This window comes from Schistocerca americana, chromosome 2 (genome assembly GCF_021461395.2).
Source record: "Schistocerca americana isolate TAMUIC-IGC-003095 chromosome 2, iqSchAmer2.1, whole genome shotgun sequence".
In the NCBI taxonomy this organism is placed as follows: Eukaryota; Metazoa; Arthropoda; class Insecta; order Orthoptera; family Acrididae; genus Schistocerca; species Schistocerca americana.
Window position 1 is genome coordinate 245792885 of NC_060120.1, and position 25891 is coordinate 245818775.

The 25891-nt window shown below is 42.8% G+C and overlaps 1 protein-coding gene across 1 annotated transcript in view; it reads left to right on the forward strand.

Moving 5' to 3' along the window:
• Positions 1-290: 290 nt before the first annotated feature.
• Positions 291-25891, forward strand: part of LOC124595263 — a 43919-nt gene continuing 18318 nt past the window's right edge. Inside the window, exon 1 of the mRNA XM_047133928.1 lies at positions 291-390. Coding sequence (XP_046989884.1) covers positions 313-390 — 78 coding nt within the window. The 5' untranslated portion in view covers positions 291-312. The remainder of the gene's footprint in view (positions 391-25891) is intronic.

Below are 25891 nucleotides of genomic sequence, written 5' to 3' on the forward strand. Positions count from 1 at the left end.
TTTTAAAAGAAAAGAGGTGGCTCAGTCATGCTGAAATACATCTGAGTAGAAGGGAAAAAAGACCAAGTGATCGTGTGGGATGGCTACCGCAATATCTTATTCCACAAACGTGGCGCACACGGGGAGGTGAGAGTGTTACGGAATGACGGCCATGGAAGACGCTCTGTGTGTGTGTGTGTGTGTGTGTGTGTGTGTGTGTGTAGAGGACGTGCGCGCTAGACGGATTGCGTGGGCGAGCTAGGCGGGAGGGGAAGCACGCGGAAGCGTCAATATAGCGGCCCTCACCGCGGAGTCCAGCAGCCAGTCGCAGCCATGCAGGTCGCCGCGCTGCTCATCTGTCTACTGCTGACCGCGCTGACGTCACAGGTTCAGGCGCAGCCCGAGCGCTGGGTAAGCTTCGGCACGTATTTGTGTTGAGAAAGCTGTATCAGCAAGGTGGTTCCGTAACTGTACTACTTAAGCACGATATCATTGCACTTGGCCGCTATCGAAAACACGCAGTGACGTGACAGTAAACAATCACATGGGTAACTAAGGAAAACGCATCGCATTGTCAATGCCTTCTGGTTAGTTGTGCGTATACTATCAACGCCGATTACACTCTTACACAATGAGCGGACCTAAACGCGCTCACTCAAAGGTGAAACAATATTTTGGTCGAAACTTCGTGGCAGCTTAAAACTGTGTTCCGGACCGACACTGGTGCTCGAAGCGTTTGACTTTCGGGGGCCAGCGCTCTACCAACTGACCTACCCAAGGAATGCAGGAAACGAGGTACTGGCGGAAGTACAGCCGAAAAGAGAGGAGTCGTGAGTCGTGTTTGTGTAGATCAGTTGACAGAGGCCTTTTCTGCGAAAGGCAAAGGTCTCGAGTTCTAGTCTCGATCCAGCACACAGCTTTTATCTGCCCCGAAGTTTCATATCAGTGCGCTCTTTACTGGAAAGTGAAAGTTTCATTGTGGAATTTTGCGGTCAACCAACACGAGCAGCTCGGTCCGAGGCGCCTCGCCACATTTCGGCGTTCTCCCCGTCGGAGGCTTGAGCCCTCCCTCGGGCATGGGTGTCTGTGTCGTCCTTAGCGTAAATTAGATTAAGCAATGTGTAAGCCTAGGGACTGCAGTTTGGTCCCATAGGAACTTACTACAAATTAATAAAACATACAGACGTCAGTCAGATGCAGAAGCAGTACTGAGCAACTGTCCTGCGAGCCTTACTATTGATTGTTTAACTGCATCTACAACAGTAATCGGCAAAGCACCTTACGTTGTGTGGCAGAGGGTACTTATAGTACCATCATCTGCTACCCCATTTCTTGTTCTAATCACCAAAGCCGGAGGGAGAATGAGTTTCGGTAAACCTCCGAATGCCATCTAATTTCTCTAAAATTCTCGTCGCCATCATTTCGTGAGAAGTATGTGAGAGAAATAAGAAATCGCCAGACTCTTCTTGAAACTTACTCTCTCCACAACGTCTCTCTTGTAGCGTCTGGGGTTTATTAAACATCTCCATAACGCTCTCTCACCGAGTAAACCGTCGCGTGACGAAACGCGTCGCTCACCATCGGGATGGCTGTTACCGCTGAAACAACCGGTTTTCGGTTGTATAGGTAAAAATTCACGCTATTCTAACCTGACTCAAAATAACCGACTTCTGAAATAATCAATTTTGTTTTTTTTTTTTTTGTTCTTATTATTTTCCGTAATAAACGGGGAAATCGAAGATAGATTGAGAAATTCTCTCTTAATTTCAAGATACAAAGACTCAGAATGATACATTACATAGACAATTTAAAAGAAAACATAGCTCGTCCACCGCTCACTGCTCTTCTGGAAAGGTGAAAACTGGTTAAACACAACAAAAAATCACCAGTATTCTCCTAGTGATTCTAATTTTTTCAAACTCAGGTCAAAAATCATCTTGTAATCGGAGATCATACCAGTATTTGGGCATTACGAAAACTCTGTGCTAAAGAGTAAAAAATGATACCTGTGTTGTTCATGTTAATTTGTCCGTTTTCAAGGGCAACAAGCAAATAAGGCATATTATGTACACAGAGGCAGAAGATCAGCCACTTTCTATTTTTATTGCACACTACGAATGAATTGTTTTTAAGTTTTTAATTTACTATTGTTGCTATAACTTCCTTCCTCTTTTATCATTTCATAGAAATGGCAGACAAATCTTTCATCTTTTAAAGCAAATGAAGCGTTGTACTTCATTGCTACGTAACTTGGTAAAAATATTCCCACACTAGTGTTGGTGCCATTGTGCAATACGACGGATGCCCGTCGACGACAGCGGGAAACTACCGAATAGATCAGATGGTGGGAAGTCTTGCACACTGCATGTACGCGCGTAAGTACAGCCAGCACACACGACAATACGGACATTATTGTCTCAGCAATGCTGTACCAATTCCTGTGCCCTGTGTTTTTTGCTCGTTTCTGTCGGCATTATTACTAAAATAGCAATGGTTACTGTCCTCATTTTCTACAATAACGGAATATTTCAAACCAATATGAATTTCACGAATAAAACTTACTCCTCTTTTAGGAAAGGTTTATTTAAAAACAAAAAAAATTAGCACTGCTGATATGGCTGATTGATATCGCGGTTTTTTACTCAGTTATTAGTAAAAAATTAAAAGAAACACGTTATAGCCGAGAGAAACACGTTATAACCGAGACGTAACAAATACCGGTTACTCACAACTAAAATACCGGTATGTGTTTTAACAGGTCGGTTTCCCTCATCCCTGGCTCACCGTTAGATCTTCCCCAACTATCATATTAATGCTAGTTGGTCATCCACTTTAGGTCGCTCCAAATGGTTACTCCTACGTATTTTACGGTAGATACTGTTTCCATTGATTTGTCGCCAATATTTTAATTGTACAGTACTGGATTTCTTTTACTATGTGCGCACAGTACGTTACATTCACGTTCAGCCCCTGCCCCACTCATTAATCCTCTGCATCTCGTCTCATATTTTTACCTTCTTGCACACAACCACATTATCGGAAACAGCCCCATGCAGCTTCAGACGTTGTCGATTAGTTCACTAATGTACCGGGTGATCAAAAAGTCAGTATAAATTTGAAAACTGAATAAATCATGGAATAATGTAGATCGAGAGGTACAAATTGACACACATGCTTGGGATGACATGGGGTTTTATTAGAACCAAAAAAATACAAGCGTTCAAAAAAAGTCCGACAGATGCCGCTTCATCTGATCAGAATAGTAATAATTAGCATAACAAAGTAAGACAAAGCAAAGATGATGATCTTTACAGGAAATGCTCAATATGTCCACCATCATTCCTCAAAAATAGCTGTTGTCGAGGAATAATGTTGTGAACAGCATTGTAAAGCATGTTCGGAGTTATGGTGAGGCATTGGCGTCGGATGTTGTCTTTCAGCATCCCTAGAGATGTCGGTCGATCACCATACACTTGCGACTTCAGGTAACCCCAAAGCCAATAATCGCACGGATTGAGGTCTGGGGACCTGGGAGGTCAAGCATGACGAAAGTGGCGGCTGAGCACACGATCATCACCAAACGACGCGCAAGAGATCTTTCACGCGTCTAGCAATATGGGTTTTTTTTTTTTTTTTTTTTTTTTTTTTTTTTTTTTTTTTGTTCTAATAAAACCCCATGTCATTCCAAGCATGTGTGTCAATTTTTACCTCTCTATCTACATCACCCGGTAAATACGGCGCCGTTATAACACTCCTTTCGGATACTCCAGAAATTACTTTCAGAATTCAAAATTTTTGCTAACATTTTTGGGAAACAGCGATCTTGTAAGCCATATAAAATCAGAGAAAAAAACAGGCTGGATCGCGACGGTTATTTTATTAAAATGGCCGGTTTCGGCCTAGTCTTAGGCCATCTTCAGACAGCACCATCAGCTGCGTACAACACTCAGTTGTACTCGGTCGCTGAAATTGATGAGCAGCAATGGTTGAGTGCGCATTCCTTTTATTTGGCGAAGAGGTACGGCACCAGTCCCTGCTCGCTCTTTTCTTTTCAGGTTGGTGATAGTGTGCCCAGGTTTCATGTAACAATTCAGTCCAGAAGCCCATTACTTTCGACCTGGAAACGACGCAAAAATTCCTCACAGGTACCGATGCAACGATCTTTCAGTTCAGCGGTCAACTGACGTGTCGTCACCGTTGCGCACGTTGTGTTGAAGCTAGCACCTCGTAGACAAAATTATGTTCTAACCAGCACTAATATCCAAAACAGCGACTAATTAGTTTAAATTAGTTTACGGTTTTCCTTCACAACAGCGGTAATGTTTTCGTTCGTTACTGTGCTAATTTCTCCTCTTTTACACTTTCTACACCACTCGTACACTCGGTGCAGGGACAAACATGAATCATCGTACTGTACTTCCATCCTGCGATGTATTTCCATATGTTTAAGAGCTTCACTATTCAAGGACGTATCTCAGATTGCTGTTGCAAGCGGTGCAAGTCGATACGGTGTTGGTGACCTTTGTACTGACACAGTTTTCTATGATACAGCAACAGGCTGCTAACTGCTCGTCATTCGTCGAAATGCAAGGATAACTTCTGCCCGCTTCCAAACCAATGGTACAACTTTTAGGAATTTTATTGCACTTTTAAGGATTTCATTTGAATCGCCCTCGCAAATTTGTTGTTTGTTCTGATCTCAGAGGTCAGCCTATGATGATTTGGTTGGCGTAGACCTTCAGCCACACTCACACGAAGCTATTTCTAACGACTGCACTCGATTATGATCCTATCTAAATTTTCCACGACGGAAACGAAGGGTAAACAGTACCACTAGAAAATTCCGTTATATCCTCCAGTTTAGTACCGCGATCGTAACGGTATGTTCGTGCCTATTTACAGACTGTGTTCTCCCTCCTGTTGGTAAGAAATACGCAAGTTTTTGTTCTGTTTTGCACAAATTTGCACTCGTAGGTGGTGGTGTAGGTCTGCGTACGGATCAGCCATATTTCTTTGTATTTACCATGGGTATCGACAACTTAATGCCCTTTTCCGCCGACAACATAATGTGTTCATGCGACGTTGCGATTGCGCGAGATTCTCCCTGTCTGCAGGCCACTTAATTTTGTTCAAATGGTTCAACTGGCTCTGAGCACTATGGGACTCAACTGCTGAGGTCATTAGTCCCCTAGAACTTAGAACTAGTGAAACCTAACTAACCTAAGGACATCACAAACATCCATGCCCGAGGCAGGATTCGAACCTGCGACCGTAGCGGTCTTGCGGCTCCAGACTGCAGCGCCTTTAACCGCACGGCCACTTCGGCCGGCACTTAATTTTGTCACAGGGTTGTGACTGTGACTTCTTTGATGTTGTCTGTACAATTAAACACGATAGCCGGACATATTCTACCTAGAACCGTAACGGAAGTATAAGATGTGTCGTGGTAGTCAAATGTCCCGTATTCTTTACCCCGTCTGTCTTAATTGGCCCTCACCTCTTGAGATGCTGTATATATTTACGGGCATTTCAGGCATTTCGTTATCGTATTCCAACCCCCCGTAAGCAAATTCCTTGAGATAAATAAATAGTTAAACATATATACAAATCTGGGTTAGGATTAGAATTACAAGACGCTCTGACGCATCTTTATCATGATGCAGCAGCACTCCGCCCCCCCCCCCCCCTCTCCCGACCTCCCCCGATGCTTTGCTATCGCCAACGTTCAGCAATGGTGGATTCTTCTGAAGAGAATAGCCTGTTACATAAATGTCAAAAATCAGTTGTACTGACATTTGAGAAAAGACAACTGGTAAAATGTCTAGCACATTCCTTAACTTGTAGCTAAAAAGTCTATGATCGCACCTTGCTAGACACAGTGAACTGATGAAAAAAACACAATAAATAACGTCATATTGGTTGTAAACTTACCGTGGTGCTTGTGTGGATGTTTAACGAAAGAAATGATTAAGTACAAAATATAAAGTAATTTTTGGGACAGTTAGGCGCCCTGAAACGCGCTGACTTGAAATTTGTTACTCAACGATAAATTCGAAATCTCTTGTGTTAAAACGCAATAATTTTCATACAGGTAAACGACATAAGACACCGTGCCACACAATATGGCACTAAGGAGACTGAAACAGTGGTGAACATCACGAAATTGGTTAGAAGTTAGATCCGTGGACGAAGCAATATTACCACGACATGTTAGGAAACAACATGCAAAAGTAATAAAAAAGGCGTCTTCGTGGTAAGCACTAACACTCACAGTCACCTCTGGAATCACTGATAAGAGGAAGGCGTCCAAGGCCAGCCGTTTCGGCACTTGTTTAGTAGGTCTTCTGTGTAAATTTGTGGTAATTTCGTATTGGACCAGACTGCTGAGGTCATCGGTCCCTAGGCATACACACTATTTAATGTAACTTTAAGGACAACACACACACCCATACCCGAGGGAGGACTCGAACCTCCGACGGGAGGAACAGCGCGAACCGTGGCCAGGCGCCAAAGACCGCGCCGCTACCCCGTGCGGCAACCACCTAAAATGAAGGACTCTAAGATATACTGGCAAAAAAAATCACGACACCAAAAAATAATTAATGTAGAGTAATGAAATTCGGGAACACATTTCTCTAGATAACATATTCAGTGATTACAAGATCACAGTTTAATGTAAATGCGAGATAAGGTATTGCAAATGTGAAATGGTGGTACATTAATAACCGGCGTAACCGCCAGAATGTTGAACGCCAGAATGCAAACGTGCATGCATTGTGTAATAAGGGTGCCAGATGTCAGTTTGTGCGATGGAATTCCACGCCTGTTGCATTTGGTTAATCAGTAAACGAACGGTTGACGCTGGTATTGATGATGCTGGAGTTGTCGTCCAATAATGTCCCATATGTTGTCGATTGGAGATAGATCTGGTAATCGAGAAGGCCAAGGCAACATATCGATACTCCTTAGAGCATATTGGATTACAACGGCGGTATGCGGGCGTGCATTATCCTCCTGGAAAACACCCCCTGGAATGCTGTTCGTCAGTCGCAGCACAACAGGTCGAATCGCCATCATTGTCACTGAGGCTGAAACAACTTTAATCAGAAAGCACAACAGACCTCCACCCTGCCTCCCAACGGGCTCTCGCTTGACATCGCAAATGGCGATGGTTTAGGGTCGGTGGAATGCACGCTACAGGACGTCTGGCTTTGAGCTGTCCTTGAAGCAACCAATTTGTAACAATTCGTTGTGTCATTTTGGTGAGAATCGCTGCTCAAATTGCTGCTGCAGGTGAAGTACGACGCGCCAGAGCCATACGCCTAACACGAAGCTCTTCCCGCTCGGTAGTGGTACGTTACCGTCTGGAGCTCGGCCTTCTTGCGACCGTACATTCTCGTGACCACCGTTGTCAGCAGTCATGTACAATGGTTACAATCCTCCCAAGTCTTTCTGCAGTATCACAAAAGGAACATCCAGATTCTCGTAGTCCTATTACACGACCTCGTTCAGACTCACTGAGGTGTTGATAATGACGTCTTTGTCGCCTTAAAGGCGTTCTCGGCTAACATCAACTCACTACGTACAGTCTCAAAGGAACTAACGCTCGCGAACGTTACAGTGTGCATTTAAAGCAAGCCTGATTTGCATCCGCATAGAGGCACTACTAACGCCACTCTTATGCAGCTGGCGTGAAATTTGGAGGAGGAGGGATTAGTGTTTAACGTCCCGTCGACAACGAGGTCATTAGCGAGGGAGAACATGCTCGGTTTAGGGAAGGATGGGTAAGGAAAACAGCCATGCTCTTTCAAAGAAAACATCCCGGCATTTGCCTGCAGCGATTTAGGGAAATCACGGAAAACGTAAATCAGAATAGTCGAACGCTGGTTTGAACCGTCGTCCTCCAGAATGAGAGTCCAATGCGCTAACCACTGAGCCATCTCGCTCGGTCTTGAAATTTGAATAGACATAATCTGTCAAATTTTTGTTTGTGTCGCACAACTTCTTTTTGGTTTTAGGATTTTTTTCCGTCACTTTATTTTGCATTATTACTCCCTACCCCAGTTTCTTGAGAAACCGCCCTGAAGTTCATAAGCGTAATAGATTCATAACTGGCAGCAACAATGGCTAATTGAAATCTGAGCAGTTTTTAATATCATCGTATATGGGACCTGCAACGCCCGAGAAATAGAGAAAAGAAACTTTCATTATTGCAGTCGATGTAGGGTAAGGCGTCCTAAAACTGATAGTCAAAACTTACCAAAAGGATGATACCCTCAGTCTATCCATAGGAAAACCACACCTATCACAAATCTTCCTGCTGTTAGTTATGCTGCCATTGTTTGGAAATAGTCAGTCATCCTTTTTTTTCTATTAGAAACCTCACTTTTCAGACTGAAACACAGTTCCGGAACATTTGCCTCATTTACGCAAGTATTGACTATATGCCAGTCAAATTTGTGTTAGATACACAGAAAATAGTGCTCTGTCTGCTAACTTATTCACTATTGACACATTTGTTATTTAGGTATAATTATTAATCAGTCAGTATATTACTTGAATACGATACGCTCCATTCCAAAATACTGTATTATACAGATTCCTTAAAGTGATACACTGTCGCCTATTTCCGAACCAACAGGCACACAGCGGTGTAGCGCGGGATGCCGCACCTACCATACGCCAGGAAAACAATCTCGGGAGACCACACTCCAGCAGTAAACTCACTGCTGAAAAAGTAAAGCCATGCCAGTGACCAAAGCTGTGGCAAGGACAGTAAATAGAAAGGAAACGGAGGAGATTGATTCTGATTCCGACATTTATTTGGAGATTGACTACAGCATGGATGAGGTCGCTCTATTTGCAGAATCCACACCAGATCCTATTGTAATGACCGATCCTGCAAACGTAGGTGGAAGATACTATATTTTGGCTAAATTAAGACGAGGAAAGAGGAATCCAAACAGCTACAGATATCTTCGCCATACAAAAAAGCACTGGAAAGTGACCTAGACGCTATGGCCCTAGAGACTGTGGACAAGGACAAGTTTTCATATTAAAAGAAAAAGGCATTTCTCTTATTACTGATGTGGCAAGAACAGTGCCAATTCCTTATGTTGCTAATGCGGTGGGAAATACGAGGGTCGTTCAGTAAGTAATGCCCCACATTTTTTTTAAAAAAAAGCCATTAATATACATAGGCAAACATCCTTGTTGGTGCTTCACATTTGATGTTTGTTCTGTGCGCCGGTGAAGTTTCGAACCGTTCTGGCAGATGTCAGAGCTGTAGCACAACGTCAAAATGATGTCTACATACGACTGACGTTACAAGATACTTGCCGTTATGGAATTCTTGTGTGCAGAAAAAGAAATCGTGGTGAGCATCCATAAAGGTTTGTGTGTGGCGTACGGCGATGCTGCAGGTGATAGGAGTACAGCTGGGCGATGGGTAAAGAAAGTTACAGCCTCAGGAAATGCAGAAACAGAGCTCCACCATCAGCCACGCTCGGGACGTCCTGCCACAGCCACTGCTCCAGACATGCTGAATCGTGCGGATACCTTTATTCTTGACGACTGGCGCACCACAACTCGACAGTTGGCTCTACAATTGTCGGTCAGCATTGGACGTGCGTCTGCAATGATCGAGACTCTCGGATATTCAAAGAGGTCCTCACGAAGCGTTCCACGAAAGCTCAAGGCAGACCACAAGATTCAAAGAAAGGCCATTTCATCTGAATTGTAGGTGCGTTTTGAGACCGACGGAGAGGGCTTTCTGTAAAGGACCGTTACTGGGGACTAAAGCTGGGTGCACCGCTTTGCGCCGGAAACAAGAAGGCAGTCCATTGAGTGGCATCATCCTCATTCACCAAAAAAGAAGAAATTCAAAACAACCTCCTCTGCCGGAAAAGTCATGGTGACAGTCTTCTGGTATTGTGATGGCGTCATTCGTGTGGATGTGATGCCAATAGGTTCAACCGTCAATTCAGAGGCATACGTGAAGACTCTGAATAAACTCAAGAACCGTCTCCGACGTTTTCCATCGGACAAGAATCCAGCAGAAATCTTGCCCCAACACGATGCACGCCCACACACAAGTCTGAGAGTCCGGGAACACATCGCCAGATCGGACTGAACATCATTGCCTTGTCCACCCTACAGTCCAGACATGACACCTTGGGGCTTTCATCTCTTTGAGCCGCTTAAAGATTCTCTATGGGGAACACACTTTGATGATGACGAGAGTGTCAGCCATGCAGTGAAAACTTGGCTACACCTACAGGACAAGAACTTTTAGCAGCAGGGAATACATGCTCTTACACAACGTTGACATCTGGCCAGAGAACATGATGGAGACTACGTAGAAAAATAGAACATGGACAAGACATGTTGATGTATATTGTCACCAAATTCTGACTCTTAATAACAAATATGTTCAGAGTAAAATGTGGCGCGTAAGTTATTGAACGGCCCTCGTATGAAACGAGAAATCTGCTTCGTATTTCCCAGTTCTCTTCACGTTCATGAAAAATAATACAATAAGACGGTGACTCTCTTTCGTGTATCTCTCACTTTTGTATTATTATCAGTATATTAAGTATAATTGTCAACAGTGCCGCCCATTGCTGGTTGACCTTATAGCACTAAAAAAAGGAAAAACAAGTAAACAAATTTCTGTAGTTCATTCTGAAGTACATTTCATGCGATAAATGTCCCAGAAATATTCCCCTCAGAGAAATCTCACTTACATATACGTGTCGTTTAGTGTGATTTATATAACGTTTTCGAGACCTTCTATTTCCAGTGTACACAACAATATCACGTGTATCACACTTTGGGCCAGTCGCATAATATTTAAGAATTTCTGTCCAAAAACGATATACAGTTTTTATTTTTTCTAATTTACATTTGTAATTAAATACTGCGTCACTTTCAAGCTGCTGATTCACTCTAACATTTACAATTTTTTCCTAACAGTTTTGTGATTTTGTGTCACAGTTAGGTCACTCTACCCTACCAATAAGGATAACACACTTCAAGGAAAGCTCCGCTGGCCGAGCGACCGAGGCACCTAACTGTTGAACAGGGGTCTGCGTTCGACTCCTAGATGCATTCTGCAGTTTCTCTTTTCGTAAATGTCTTCCTTCATGTCAAAGTAGGTGAGAATAGAAGGTTTTGAATTTAGAGGAAAGAGAGCTTACAAATTCAATCTGCAAAACACATCGTGGGAGCGCTTTAAAACCATACATTTCTGATAACAGGCTTTGTCTCATATTGGATTCCTGGAGTGGACGAACTAATAGCGTCATACCGTGTTTATAGACGACTGCGGTCATACAACTTGCATATAGAAAGTAATAACGCCAAACTACACGCCCATGTGGCAGGTATGTGATGTTTATCATTTCTGCAAAGTTAAAACTCTATTTCGAGGCTTTCGCAGTTGAAATTCTGGAAACCCAGCAGGAACTCACAACCATGCAGTGTCAGTAACGATCCATAGCAACATTCATGATCAGCACAGACTTCTCAGGCGACGGGGTTATCGTATGTATGGTGAGTACCAAAGTTAATCCCCCAAATAGAGTTTTTGTTAATTTTCGGACTGGTTTGATGTGACACGCCACGAATTCCTCCATTGGGCCAACCTCAACTCAGAATAGCCTACGTCCTCAATTATATGTTGGATGTATTCAAATCTATGTCTTTGACTACAGTTTTTACCCTCTGCGACTTCTTCTATTACCATGGAAGTTATTTCTTTCTTCTTGTCTCTGTTTTCCACGTTTTCCTTTCTAGGACGATTCTGTGGAGCACTTCCTTATTCCTGGTCTTAACGGTCTACCTAATTTTCAACATCCTTCTGTAGCACAACATCTCAAACGCTTCGATGATCTTCCTGTTTGGTTGTCCCACAGTCCACGAATCACTACCACACAATGCTGTGCTCCAAAACGTATATGCTTGGAAATTTCTTCCTCGGATTATGCCCTATGTTTGCTGCTAGCATACATTTCTTGGCCAGAATGAACTCTTTGTCTCTGTTAGTCGGCTTTATATGTCCTCTTTCTTCGTCTGTCATGTGTTATTTTGGTCCAAAATAGCAGAATTCCTTCCTATACTACTTTGGGGTCTACAATTTTGATGTTAAGTTTATCGCTAATCTGATTTCTGCTTCTTATTATTTCGGTCTTCCTTCAATATACTCTCAATCCAGATCCTGTACTCATCCATTCCGTTCAACAGTTTCTGTAATTTTTTCTTCGCTTGCACAAAGGGAAACAAAGTCATCAGTGAGTCTTATCATTAATGTCTTTTCACGCTGAGTTTCAGTCTTACTCTTGAGTCTTTCTTTTTTTCCGTAATTCCTTTTTTGATGTACAAAGCGTTCGAAAATTCCCGTAACAAACTTCTACAACTTGTAGAGGTGGGATAAGTATATAATATTTTGAATAGGAATTCGTATCCTAAAAAGTTCCGTTTCCGATCTACGACAGTTTCAGTTCAGATGTTTGACTCATACACTTCTGCTTGAAAAAATGAATTAGGCGTGACACAGTGAAATTATTAGGTAAAAATTAGAAACGAAACACAATTAAACACACATTTAGCAATTAAGCACATTTGTATTTGTTAACACTTAACCATTAAGTGTCTACGTTATTTCAAACCAAAAGAGAACCCAGCATACTGTACGTACAGAACGGTACTGATAAGATACAACAGCAGTTCGATGCAGCAGCCGGAAATGTTGTTACAGGCATTGTACGTACGAAGCATATTCTGGTACACGCTCTGCATCCCACCAGATGTCTCTTCAGTTTCCAGTGCAGCGGCCAGAACTAGTGCCAGCATGTCTTCCTCTGTCACTACAGGAGTCCCGTAAATTAAACGTTGCACACGACCTCACAAGAAGTAGTCTACAGGAGTTAAATTCGGCGGTCGCGGCGGCCACGCCTTTTGACCACCTCACCCTATCCATCTTTCACCAAATTATCTGGTAAGATTTCACCGAAGCGCACGTGAGAAGTGAGGTGGTGCACCATCATGCTGAAACCACATTTGACGTCATCCTGTGTACCCTATTGCCTACCAGGACAAGCAACTCTGAGACTTTTCTCTTTCCCTCGGCAGACGTAGGCGTGTTACACATCTGAATTGAAACTGTCGTAGAACGGAAACGGTTCGTTCCCGGACATAGGTTCCTCGTGAAAATATTATGTACTCACTCCCCTCGACAAGTCCTACAAGTTTGTAATGAGAATTTCCGAATACCCTGTATGGACTGAACAGTAGAGTCAGAAGTCTACATCCCTGTCTCACACCCTTTTTAATCTGACTCTTCGTTCTTGGTATTCTATTTTTATTGTTCTCTCTCGGTTGTTGCACATATTGAATATTACCCGTCCCTCTCTACATAGTTTACTCTTATTTACTCAGAAGTTCGTATATATTGCACCATTTTAGACTGTCGAACGCTTTTTCCAGATCGACAAAACCTATGAACGTGTCTTAATTTCTCGAAAGTCTTGTTTCGATTGTCAACAGCAACGTCAGACCTGCCTGTCTGGTATCGTTACCTTTCAGAAAGCTAAACTGATGATCATCTAACAATCCTCAATTTTCTTTTTCATTCTCCTTCATATTCTTCTGGGATATATGAGCCGTTGGGCTTATCGTGGGAGAGTTTTCGCACTTATCTGCCCTTCCTACCGTAGTTTCTCGGAGAGTGTATTCATGATATATTATTGATGCCGTGAATATGCCTCTTTCGAATGTTTATATGATAAGATACATCCAGCTAGCGTTTTCGGAGAATGTGAGGGTTTGCAAAAGAGTGAGTAAAAGAGCTACAAGAAAGGCAAGGATTAAAATTTTAATTCTTCACTAATCGAAGTTGTTTGAGACATACATTTACCTACCTTGTTAAAACTCGTTATTGATTTATTTATCTTATTTACCATCCTATTGCAACCAATTTCGATACCTAGAAAACTACACATGAAAAAAGAACTGCAGAAGGCACGCAGGAATCGAACATATGACGTGAGCGGTTCACACGTAGGTGCCTTGGTCGCTCGGCCAGGGACGCTTACGCTTAAAGGCGTTAACCTTTTTGGAACATAACCTCGTTTTCTAGATTTCTCTAAAAATATGCTTTTGTCGACTCCATAGTCGCACAGTTTTTTTTACCATCTATCGATACTGTCAATTCTGAGTCGATTGCGCGTCATGAACTTCAGAGGTGGTTTTACCAAAAATGGACGGTAGTGAGACAAAATATCTTAGGGTTCATCTGTTTAGGTGATTCACAAGGGACCTACCAATCATGAACTGAATCAGTTGCCCGTTTCTGAAACCTTGTTCCCCCTGTGAGCCACACTTTGACCTGGAGAAGTAACCAAACAACAACCCGGTTCATTTTGACCAAAGTTTTGTAAAATGTTCTTATCTGTACGTGGGAAAATACAAAATGATCCGATTTGCGGTATTAGCGTTTGACTTAGCTTATTGCGAACACAACACGTGAATACGGTTACAGCTAACTCTCAAAGTGTGAATCGACAATCAACGACGCGCAGCTGGTGCCTTATATACTTCGCCATTATCGACAAGAACATCTTTTAGTTCCTCATTTCTCCTCTCGGTGATACGCCTAGCGAAGAATTGTCTGCCTCTTAAACAACCATCGCAATGTTAATGTGAGAGACAACCATACTGCCACTTATTACGACAGGAAAAAACACAAACACACCCGCACACTAACCCACAGACACAATGTTGAGGATCTTTTCCCCTTAGTAAAAGATCAGTTTTTATAAACCTGCTGTTTTAGGATGTGCAACTTGGGCAGTATGTGGGATAAAACGAGATGTACAGAGTAGTGAGGAATGCCTAAAACCTAGGCAGCAGCCTACACGCTGCCACCTTTTCATCTACATCTATATCCACACCCTGAACCCACAGTGGAGAAGAAGGTATTTCTAATCGTTCTATGTATTACGGTTTCTCCCCGTTCCGCTCCCGTATGGACAAGGAAGAACGGTTTCCTAACGTCTCTGTGAGTGCTGTAATTAATTCCAATCATGTCTTCACATTCCCCACAGCACGGACGGGCAACAGGCAGTCCGCGAGCCGCATCCAGCCAGAGGAAGAAATTCGTGGCAGATCGAGGAGATCACGTTGCACCGCGCCCGGACGCATTTTCGGATATTCGCCATTCTGTGGTTCGCATTTTACCAGTTTGGCATTAGCTCGGTGAAATATTTCGCTGGCTCTTTACCCTATTTGCTTTGTTTTACTATTACTCGCGTAACAACTAATATATGAGATAAAATATGTTGCTACGAAAAGAGCCCCGAAATACCTTATAGTGATGCTGTGCTATGACTTTCTTTGGACCATTAATTTTCAACAAAACAAAATATATTATGTTATTATTATTCTGGATCTGGCTTTCTATTGAAGGAACATTTTTTCGTTACTGTAACTTGCCGTAAAGTTCAACATATCTTCCTTACTGTATAGTTACTGAAAAGGTTAATGAAAGTTACTTCGTTATCAATACTGATGTTACAGTACGCAATGATTGTTCAACATCAAAATTTTGCAGTGGATTTTCGTTAATAGTAAAACACCAATAAGTACCACGACTAACACGAGAACATGAGACTATCGTCACAGAAAAAGATGTTTTTACTACAAGGTTGGCCAGACCAGAACTACGCACAGCAAGATTTCTTTTATGTTATGAAAGTAAATTATCTTTTTGCACTGTTAATAATATATTATCAGCAGCCCGCGTCAATCTGAAAAATACATCATAAAATCTGCTGCTCTGCTCTGCAATTCCGAAAGTTGAAAGAAATAATTTTACTTCACTATTACCTGCCCGCTTCCTTGCGGTATGATTGATTTCATTTAATGCAATTTGAATGCGCCGCGGCAGCGGCTCGTTCGTTCGTAGCGCAGCTCTGCACCACGAATAATATTTAAATAACTGAAAATTTCTTAAAGGGATGGGATAAAATACCAGGCAAGCTTATTACAAATCATAATGCAAGGTTTACTAAGTAACTCTATTCAAGACATTTAAACAAATCAAGTTATTACACACCTTTCCCAAGCTATGTCTAATGGCCTCCCTCTCACAATCTTGACAAAAGAATGCTACGCAAGCGTACAGTATAACGTCACAGGCTCTTCCTACTCACGTAACTACAAGAAGACGACAGAGAAATTAATGTACGATCTGTACTATTTATAGTAGTCACATATTCTCATCTTTGTTTGATATTTAATAAGTATCGTCTGTGGCGGTTTCAGTACTCGCCGACACAGATATTATCTAAATAAAAAAAAAAAAGTACATAATTCTATACAAGAACAAAACATGACACATAATGCTTTCTCTTTATTACATAATATGTCTTTTGCTAAGAGACGTTACAAATATAAGCCCAAGATGGCTTGCCGTGAAGGGCAACAAATCAGGGCGTAGAATATTGTCGACGTACCGGTGTGATGTAAGGGCGCCACGGATGACAACTAAGGCGGTTCTGCTACTATGAAATAAATGGCACCCCAGACCATCACGCCTGGCTATCTGGCCGTGTGGTGGGTGACAGTCAGGCTGGTCTCCAGAAACGTCTTCGACCTAGAATCTCATTCACTGGAGCAGAATTGTCCTCAATGATGAGATCCGTGACCAGCCAAGGCATGTCTGGAGACGCCCCAGACAGTGGTGGATACCAACCTGACTGTCACCCACCATACGGCCCGATAACCAGGCGTGATGGTCTGGGGTGCCATTTGTTTCGTAGTAGCAGGACACGTTTGGTTGTCATCCGCTGCACCCTTACAGCACAACGGTAGGTTGAGAATATTCTACACCCTGTTTTGTTGCGCTCCATGGCAAGCCATCCTGGGTTTACATTTCAGCAAGATAGTGCCCACCCGCACCATAACTTGACCAGCGAGGTTGCCGGATCTCTCTCCAGTTGAGAACGTTTGGAGCATTATGGGCAGGGCCTGTCAACCAGCTTGGGATTTTGACGGTCTAACGCGCCAGTTGGGCAGAATTTGAAACTATATTCCTCAGAACGATATCCAGCAACTCTGTCAATCAGTACCAACCCGAATAATTGCTTGCATAAGGACTAGAAGGGGACCAAAGCGTTATTGATTTGCTCAATTTGTGAAGTTCTTTCTCTTGAATAAATTATGGAGGCATCTGAAATTGTAATCATTTGTTTGTCTGTACTCGTACATGAGTACCACATCTACAGATTTTCGTCCCATTTGGGTGATTCCTTAATTGGTTTGTGTGTGTGTATGTATGTGTGTGTGTGTGTGTGTGTGTGTGTGTGTGTGTGTGTGTGTGTGTGTGTGTGTGCGAGGGGGGGGGGGGGGGGGGGTTGTTGATGTGAATGAGGCCTGCGGGTCACCAAAGGTTGCTGGAATGGTACGTAGATAGCTGTAGTAAATTTTTAAACTGCTGCTTGAAACACTTAATAAGCTTTCACAGAACAGCTTCAGGTTTTTCAACAGTTCCGTGGCGCTATCGCCTGGGTCACACAAAGCTGTAACAGTTAGCGATTCCGTTCTCCTACAGTCCTATTTTGAATGAGTCCTACACACTGGAGCAAATTCTAGAATGGATTGCCGGAGTGTTTTGTAAACAATATCTTTTGTAGGCTGAAAGCATTGTCCCACTAGCTAGCAGTGATCCGAAGTCTCCACTTGCTCCACCTGTGACTGAGCGTGTATGATTATCTCATTTCATGTCCACAGAGTATTACACACAGATATTTGTCAAGGATTTCTTATTCCAAATCACTGATATTGTAGTCATGTTCTGGACATTTAAACCAAGTTGCCACTTTCAAATCTTATCAACTTGTTTCAATTAGTAATTCACTGTCGTCGTCCAGTTGTAGGATTCATGGTCAAATAAATAAAAATTTCACGATCCGCAAAAGACTGGCATTCCTTATGATGAAGAAACATTTTTGGAAAAGGTCGTAAAATGTGTTCTCCGTCTTATCACAAAATTTAAAAATATAATAATTGTCCATTTTATAGTTATCAACAAAAAATATTGGACACTACGAATTTTGCTAGGCCGTTTAAGGTACATAATTGATTTTGAACCAGTATTTGCCAGTTAATGATAACTTTTTATTCATAGATATTAAATTTTACATATTATGTACAGGGTGTCCCATAAAGAATGCAATATTTAATTTAATAATAAAACACATACTTTATTTGAAAACCACTAGTGTTATTATGTCAACCGCCAATACGGAACACAAAGACTGAGATTAAACATGAAACAGGCAAATGTGTTCCACCCCGCTTCGTCTGCAGATATCCACACAATTTTCGACTATACTAGAGCAAAGTTTAGCTTGAATTTGGCCAATGGAACGTCCAATTCCCGCCTTGGGTTAAGGGATGGTTCGTGGATTGATCATATAAACACGAGATTTGTCATGATGTCAAACTCGGTGGCCAGTTATGATTGCCATTGCGAGAGATGAGACGAGCAGGCAATCTTATTCTCAGCAACCTTGATGTTCAACGTTAGTGTGGCGTGCTTTCCCTCTCCTGGTGGAACCACATGCGTTCCACATACAGTTCTTGCAATTGTGGTCATAAAAACTGTGTTATCATATGGCGATAACGATCAACAGTCACAACTGGACGCAGAGTCTAATACCCACTGCACATTGTATGTCAATCTTCGTTGCATTGTCACGAGCGGTTTCCAGTGTATCACAAAATAATATGAAGTCAGCACTTTTTTATAACAACTAACACTCCCAGAAATCACTTGAGAATCCCAATTTCATTTGTTCCTGGTTATCCACTCATTGCAGGCTCCACAGTGTCGTCGTAACTGCCGTCTGCCTCACAGCGAGCTACCTTAATTTAAGTATTAACAGTATTTTTCTTACTTGTCACTTCTTCTTCCGTGTGTTTTTGCTTTTAGGAAGCTTTAATTGTCGAGTGCTAGTAATAGTGTTCCATAGATTTCGTGTTTGTTTTGAATACAGCCAGAGAGAGTCCCTTTAGTCAGCCATAGTGCCAGTAGTGCTAGTGTTTGTTTTCAATACAGTCCAGAGACAGGTAGTGCTCTTTTATTTGTTTTCTACAAGAAGTGGCTAGCAACCACAGGTTAGTCAACAATCAGCCGCCTTTAGTGAAATAGCAGTCTAGTTAAAAGTTGATTAACTCTCTACAGTAAATTGATTTCTTAGGATGGATAGGATGTGTGACTGTTGTGTACGGATGCAGGAGGAACTGGCCACTGTTCGCGAACAGCTGAGCGTGTTGATGGCCGCGGTCAGCCGTCTTCAGGCTGCTGCCTCGGAGTGTAGCGGCAGTGGGGAGTCTGCTGCGTCGCATGGTACACCCCAGGTGTTACATGCTTCACCCACTGTCCCTGCTGTCGAGACATTTTCGCGGGTACCGGGCGCGGTTGGGCCACCCTCTCTCCAAGCGGAGTGGCGGGTTCAGCGGCGTTCGCGGCGCACGAGGCGGTGGGTAAATGTGGAGGCCGGCCGTGTAGCATCGCCCGCTCTGCCTGTGAGTGGACATGTGGCCGCTCCTTCAGCAAGGTCCGAGCAGGCACACGGGGGGAGGGGTTTATTAGTTATTGGGAGCTCCAACGTTAGGCGGGTGATGGAGCCCTTTAGGGAAATAGCGGAAAGGTCGGGGAAGAAGGCCTGTGTTCACTCTGTCTGCTTGCTGGGGGGTCTCATCGGAGATGTGGAGGAGGCCCTGCCGGCGGCGATAGAGAGCACTGGGTGCACCCGACTGCAAATTGTTGCTCATGTCGGCACCAATGACTCCTGCCGTCTGGGTTCAGAGATCATCCTCAGTTCGTACAGGCGGTTGGCGGAATTGGTGAAGGCGGAAAGCCTCGCTCGCGGGGTAGAATCTGAGCTAACTATTTGTGGTCTTGTTCCCAGAACCGATCGTGGTCCTCTGGTTTGGAGAAGAGTGGAAGGCTTAAACCAGACGCTCAGACGATTCTGCGGTGATCTGGGGTGCAAATTTCTCGACCTCCGCTATCGGGTGGAGAGATGTAGGGTCCCCCTGAGTAGGTCAGGCGTGCACTACACGCCGGAAGCGGCTACAAGGGTAGCGGAGTACGTGTGGAGTGCACATGGGTTTTTTTGAGATTAGAGAATTCCCTCCCTAGGCCCGACAAGACGCCCCCTGAGACGCGGCAAGGTAGGAGTAGGCAAAATGCAACAGGGAATAACAATATTAATGTGCTAATAGTAAACTACAGGAGCGTCTATAGAAAGGTCCCAGAACTGCTCTCATTAATAAAGGGTCACAACGCCCATATAGTACTAGGGACAGAAAGTGGGCTGAAACCAGACATAAACAATAATGAAATCCTAAACTCAGATTGGAATGTATACCGCAGAGACAGGCTGGACAGTGAAGGGGGAGGCGTGTTTGTAGCGATAAGAAGTGCAATAGTATCGAAGGAAATAGACGGAGATCCGAAATGTTAAATAATTTGGGTGAAGATCACGGTTAAAGCAGGCTCAAACATGGTAATTGGATGTATCTATAGGCTCCCTGGGTCAGCAGCTGTTGTGGCTGAGCACCTGAAGGATAATTTAGAAAAAATTTCGAGTACATTTCCCCACCATGTTATAGTTCTGGGTGGAGATTTTAATTTGCCATATATAGACTGGGAAACTCAAACGTTCATAACGGGTGGCAGGGACAAAGAATCCAGTGAATTTTTTAAAGTGCTTTATCTGAAAACTACCTTGAGCAGTTAAACAGAGAACCGACTCGCGGCGATAACATATTAGACCTTCTGGTGACAGACCCGAACTATTTGAAACAGTTAACGCAGAACAGGGAATCAGCGATCATAAAGCGGTTACTGCATCGATGATTTCAGCCGTAAATAGAAATATTAAAAAAGGTAGGAAGATTTTCTGTTTAGCAAAAGTGACAAAAAACAGATTACAGAGTACCTGACGGCTCAACACAAAAGTTTTGTCTCAAGTACAGATAGTGTTGAGGATCATTGGACAAAGTTCAAAACCATCGTACAATATACGTTAGATAAGTATGTACCAAGCAAGATCGTAAGAGATGGAAAAGAGCCACCTTGGTACAACAACCGAGTTAGAAAACTGCTGCGGAAGCAAAGGGAACTTCACAGCAAACATAAACATAGCCAAAGCCTTGCAGACAAACAAAAATTACGCGAAGCGAAATGTAGTGTGAGGAGGGCTATGCGAGTGGCGTTCAATGAATTCGAAAGTAAAGTTCTATGTACTGACTTGGCAGAAAATCCTAAGAAATTTTGGTCTTATGTCAAAGCGGTAGGGGGATCAAAACAAAATGTCCAGACACTCTGTGACCAAAATGGTACTGAAACAGAGGATGACAGACTGAAGGCCGAAATACTAAATGTCTTTTTCCAAAGCTGTTTCACACAGGAAGACTGCACTGTAGTTCCTTCTCTAGATTGTCGCACAGATGACAAAATGGTAGATATCAAAATAGACGACAGAGGGATAGAGAAACAATTAAAATCGCTCAAAAGAGGAAAGGCTGCTGGACCTGATGGGATACCAGTTCGATTTTACACGCAGTACGCGAAGGAACTTGCCCCCCTTCTTGCAGCGGTGTACCGTAGGTCTCTAGAAGAGTGTAGCGTTCCAAAGGATTGGAAAAGGGCACAGGTCATCCCCGTTTTCAAGAAGGGACGTCGAACAGATGTGCAGAACTATAGACCTATATCTCTAACGTCGATCAGTTGTAGAATTTTGGAACGCGTATTATGATCGAGTATAATGACTTTTCTGGAGACTAGAAATCTACTCTGTAGGAATCATCATGGGTTTCGAAAAAGACGGTCGTGTGAAACCCAGCTCGCGCTATTCGTCCACGAGACTCAGAGGGCCATAGACACGGGTTCACAGGTAGATGCCGTGTTTCTTGACTTCCGCAAGCGTTCGATACAGTTCCCCACAGTCGTTTAATGAACAAAGTAAGAGCATATGGACTATCAGACCAATTGTGTGATTGGATTGAAGAGTTCCTAGATAACAGAACGCAGCATGTCATTCTCAATGGAGAGAAGTCTTCCGAAGTAAGAGTGATTTCAGGTGTGCCGCAGGGGAGTGTCATAGGACCGTTGCTATTCACAATATACATAAATGACCTTGTGGATGACATCGGAAGTTCACTGAGGCTTTTTGCGGATGATGCTGTGGTGTATCGAGAGGTTGTAACAATGGAAAATTGTACTGAAATGCAGGAAGATCTGCAGCGAATTGACGCTTGGTGCAGGGAATGGCAATTCAATCTCAATGTAGACAAGTGTAATGTGCTGCGAATTCATAGAAAGATAGATCCCTTATCATTTAGCTACAAAATAGCAGGTCAGCAACTGGAAGCAGTTAATTCCATAAATTATCTCGGAGTACGCATTAGGAGTGATTTAAAATGGATTGATCATATAAAGTTGATCGTCGGTAAAGCAGATGCCAGACTGAGATTCACTGGAAGAATCCTAAGGAAATGCAATCCGAAAACAAAGGAAGTAGGTTACAGTGCGCTTATTCGCTCACAGCTTGAATACTGCTCAGCAGCGTGGGATCCGTACCAGATAGGGATGATAGAAGAGACACACAAGATCCAACGGAGAGCAGCGCGCTTCGTTACAGGATTATTTACTAATCACGAAAGCGTTGCGGAGATGATAGATAAACTCCAGTGGAAGACTCTGCAGGAGAGACGCTCAGTAGCTCGGTACAGGCTTTTGTTAAAGTTTCGAGAGCATACCTTCACCGAAGAGTCAAGCAGTATATTGCTCCCTCCTACGTATATCTCGCGAAGAGACCATGAGGATAAAATCAGAGAGATTAGAGCCCACACAGAAGCATACCGACAATCCTTCTTTCCACGAACAATACGAGACTGGAATAGAAGGGAGAACCGATAGAGGTACTCAGGGTACCCTCCGCCACACACCGTCAGGTGGCTTGCGGAGTATGGATGTAGATGTAGATGTAGATGTAGCATCCATACATATTATAGAAATGGATCTATGTATGTATGTTCCACATCTCCTCCTAAATCACTGGAGCAAATTCAACCAAACTTGGTACACGTATCTCTTACTATTGGTCAACAATCGCTGTGGAGGTAAGATCCCCCTGACGACTATAGTTCAATAGATATGACATCATAAACGATGAGATGTGTGAAAAACTGCCGCATCACGCATGATGTTTAAATTTATTGCTCCTTTGCTACAAAATCTATTCGCAATAAATTTCGCAGACAGTATCCACATATGCCGCTAAATCCACCTACAGTATTATTTCATGGTACCACACATAATTCAGGAGATATGACGTCATAAATTCTGAGATGCGTAAAAAACTGCGGCATCATGCATAAAGTTATAGACATTTATTCTTTACTACGAAGACATTCCCAGAGTCGAGTCAACTTAAGGAAATCCCTGACACCTGGCTGCACTTTTGACAGCTTTCAGGTGCGAAGCGCAAACAGCTGCAGGCGAAAACAATAGTCATAGAGAAGAGAAGCAGCTGCGCCCTGTGGACCGAAACTGTGTAATACGGATACTGTGCTTATACATTTGTTTCGTAATTTCAAAGGTGTTTTCACAAATACAAGGAAATGAAATTTTTTGATATTACACTAAAAACACAGTTCATTTTTTGTTTTCGTTGCTAAAAGATAATTGGAAAATGAACAGCCTGGCCATGCCTGTTTTTCAGCTACTGCAACAATAAAACACCATGTTTAAACATCCTTTTGGTTTAGATTTAACACCAAACTCTGTGTCCCCGCATAAGTGACTGGACGTATCGGTTTGCAGGCCAGAGGAAGAGCGAGCCATTTCCAGCAGGATCATGTCATTAAAACAACGATTATTAAAAAAGTACTATTATATGGATTACCGTATTAAACAAAATTTGTGACAGGATTGAGGATTTCTTGGTGGGGAGGACGAAGCTTGTTATGTGATTTCTGGCTTTCTCGGAGTGATTGATTAAAAGTGTGGTTCTGGATACATAGCCGAGTTGTTCTTTCCATTTTACGTACAATATTTCGACGATCTACCTAGTCTTCATCTTCAGGTATCGCGAATTTTGCTGTTATGTGCACTCTTGGATTTCTGTGCCTGTATGGGATTAGTAATCACAAACTCCTTTTTTAAACATAAGAACACTCACCGGTATACTTGGGAAGGCAAGGGAACCAGATCTGTCATTGACTATATAATAACAAATCAGGAATTCAGGAAGGCTGTGAGGGACACACGTGTATTCAGGGGATTCTTTGATGACACTGATCATTATTTAATCTGCAGTGAAATTGGGATTGTGAGACCGAAAGTGCAGGAGGTCAGGTCCATATGTAGGAGGATAAGAGTGGAGAAACTTCAGGATAAGGAAATCAGGCACAAGTACATAACAGCGATCTCAGAAAGGTACCAGTTAGTTGAATGTAGTCAATTACAGTCATTGGAAAAGGAATGGACAAGGTACAGGGACACAGTACTAGAAGTGGCTGAAGAATGTCTTGGAACAGTAGTGTGTAAAGGTAGGATGAAGCAAACAGCTTGGTGGGATGACACAGTCAAGGCAGCCTGTAAATGGAAAAAGAAGGCGTATCAGAAATGGCTACATACTAGAACTCAGGTAGACAGAGAAAGTTATGTTGAAGAAAGAAACAAAGCCAAACAGATAATTGCAGCATCCAAGAAGAAATCTTGGGAAGACTTCCGAAACAGGTTGGAGACGACGGGTCAAGCTGCTGGAAAACCATTCTGGAGTGTAATTAGCAGTCTTCGAAAGGGAGGTAAGAAGGAAATGACAAATATTTTGGACAGGTCAGGAAAACTGCTGGTGAATCCTGTGGATGCCTTGGGCAGATGGAGGGAATATTTTGAAGAGTTGCTCAATGTAGGTGAAAATGCGATCAGTAATGTTTCAAATTTCGAGGTAGAATGGGATAGGAATGATGGTGGAAATTGGATCACATTTGAGGAAGTGGAGAAAATGGTCAATAGATTGCAGTGCAATAAAGCGGCTGGGGTGGATGAAATTAAGTCAGAACTCATCAAATACAGTGGAACGTCAGGTCTTAAATGGCTACACAGGATAATTGAAATGGCCTGGGAGTCGGGACAGGTTCCATCAGACTGGACGAAAGCAGTAATCACACCAATCTTTAAACATGGAAACAGAAAAGATTGCAACAACTACAGAGGTATCTCTTTGATCAGCGTTGTGGGTAAAATCTTCTCAGGTATTGTTGAAAGGACAGTGCGAGTATTAGTTGAGGACCAATTGGATGAAAATCAGTGTGGGTTTAGGCCTCTTAGAGGTTGTCAGGACCAGATCTTTAGCTTACGGCAAATAATGGAGAAGTGTTATGAGTGGAACAGGGAATTGTATCTATGCTTTATAGATCTAGAAAAGGCATATGACCGGGTTCCTAGGAGGAAGTTATTGTCTGTTCTACGAGATTATGAAATAGGAGGCAAACTTTTGCAAGCAAAAAGTCTTTATATAGATAGTCAGGCAGAAGTTAGAGTTGACGGTAAATTGACTTCATGGTTCAGAGTAGTTTCAGGCGTAAGACAACGCTGCAACCTGTCTCCACTGTTGTTCATATTATTTATGGATCATATGTTGAAAACAATAAACTGGCTGGGTGAGATTAAGATATGTGAACACAAAATAAGCAGTCTCGCATATGCAGATGACTTAGTTGTGATGGCAGATTCGATTGAAAGTTTGCAAAGTAATATTTCAGAGCTAGATCAGAAATGTAAGGACTATGGCATGAAGATTAACATCTCCAAAACGAAAGTAATGGCAGT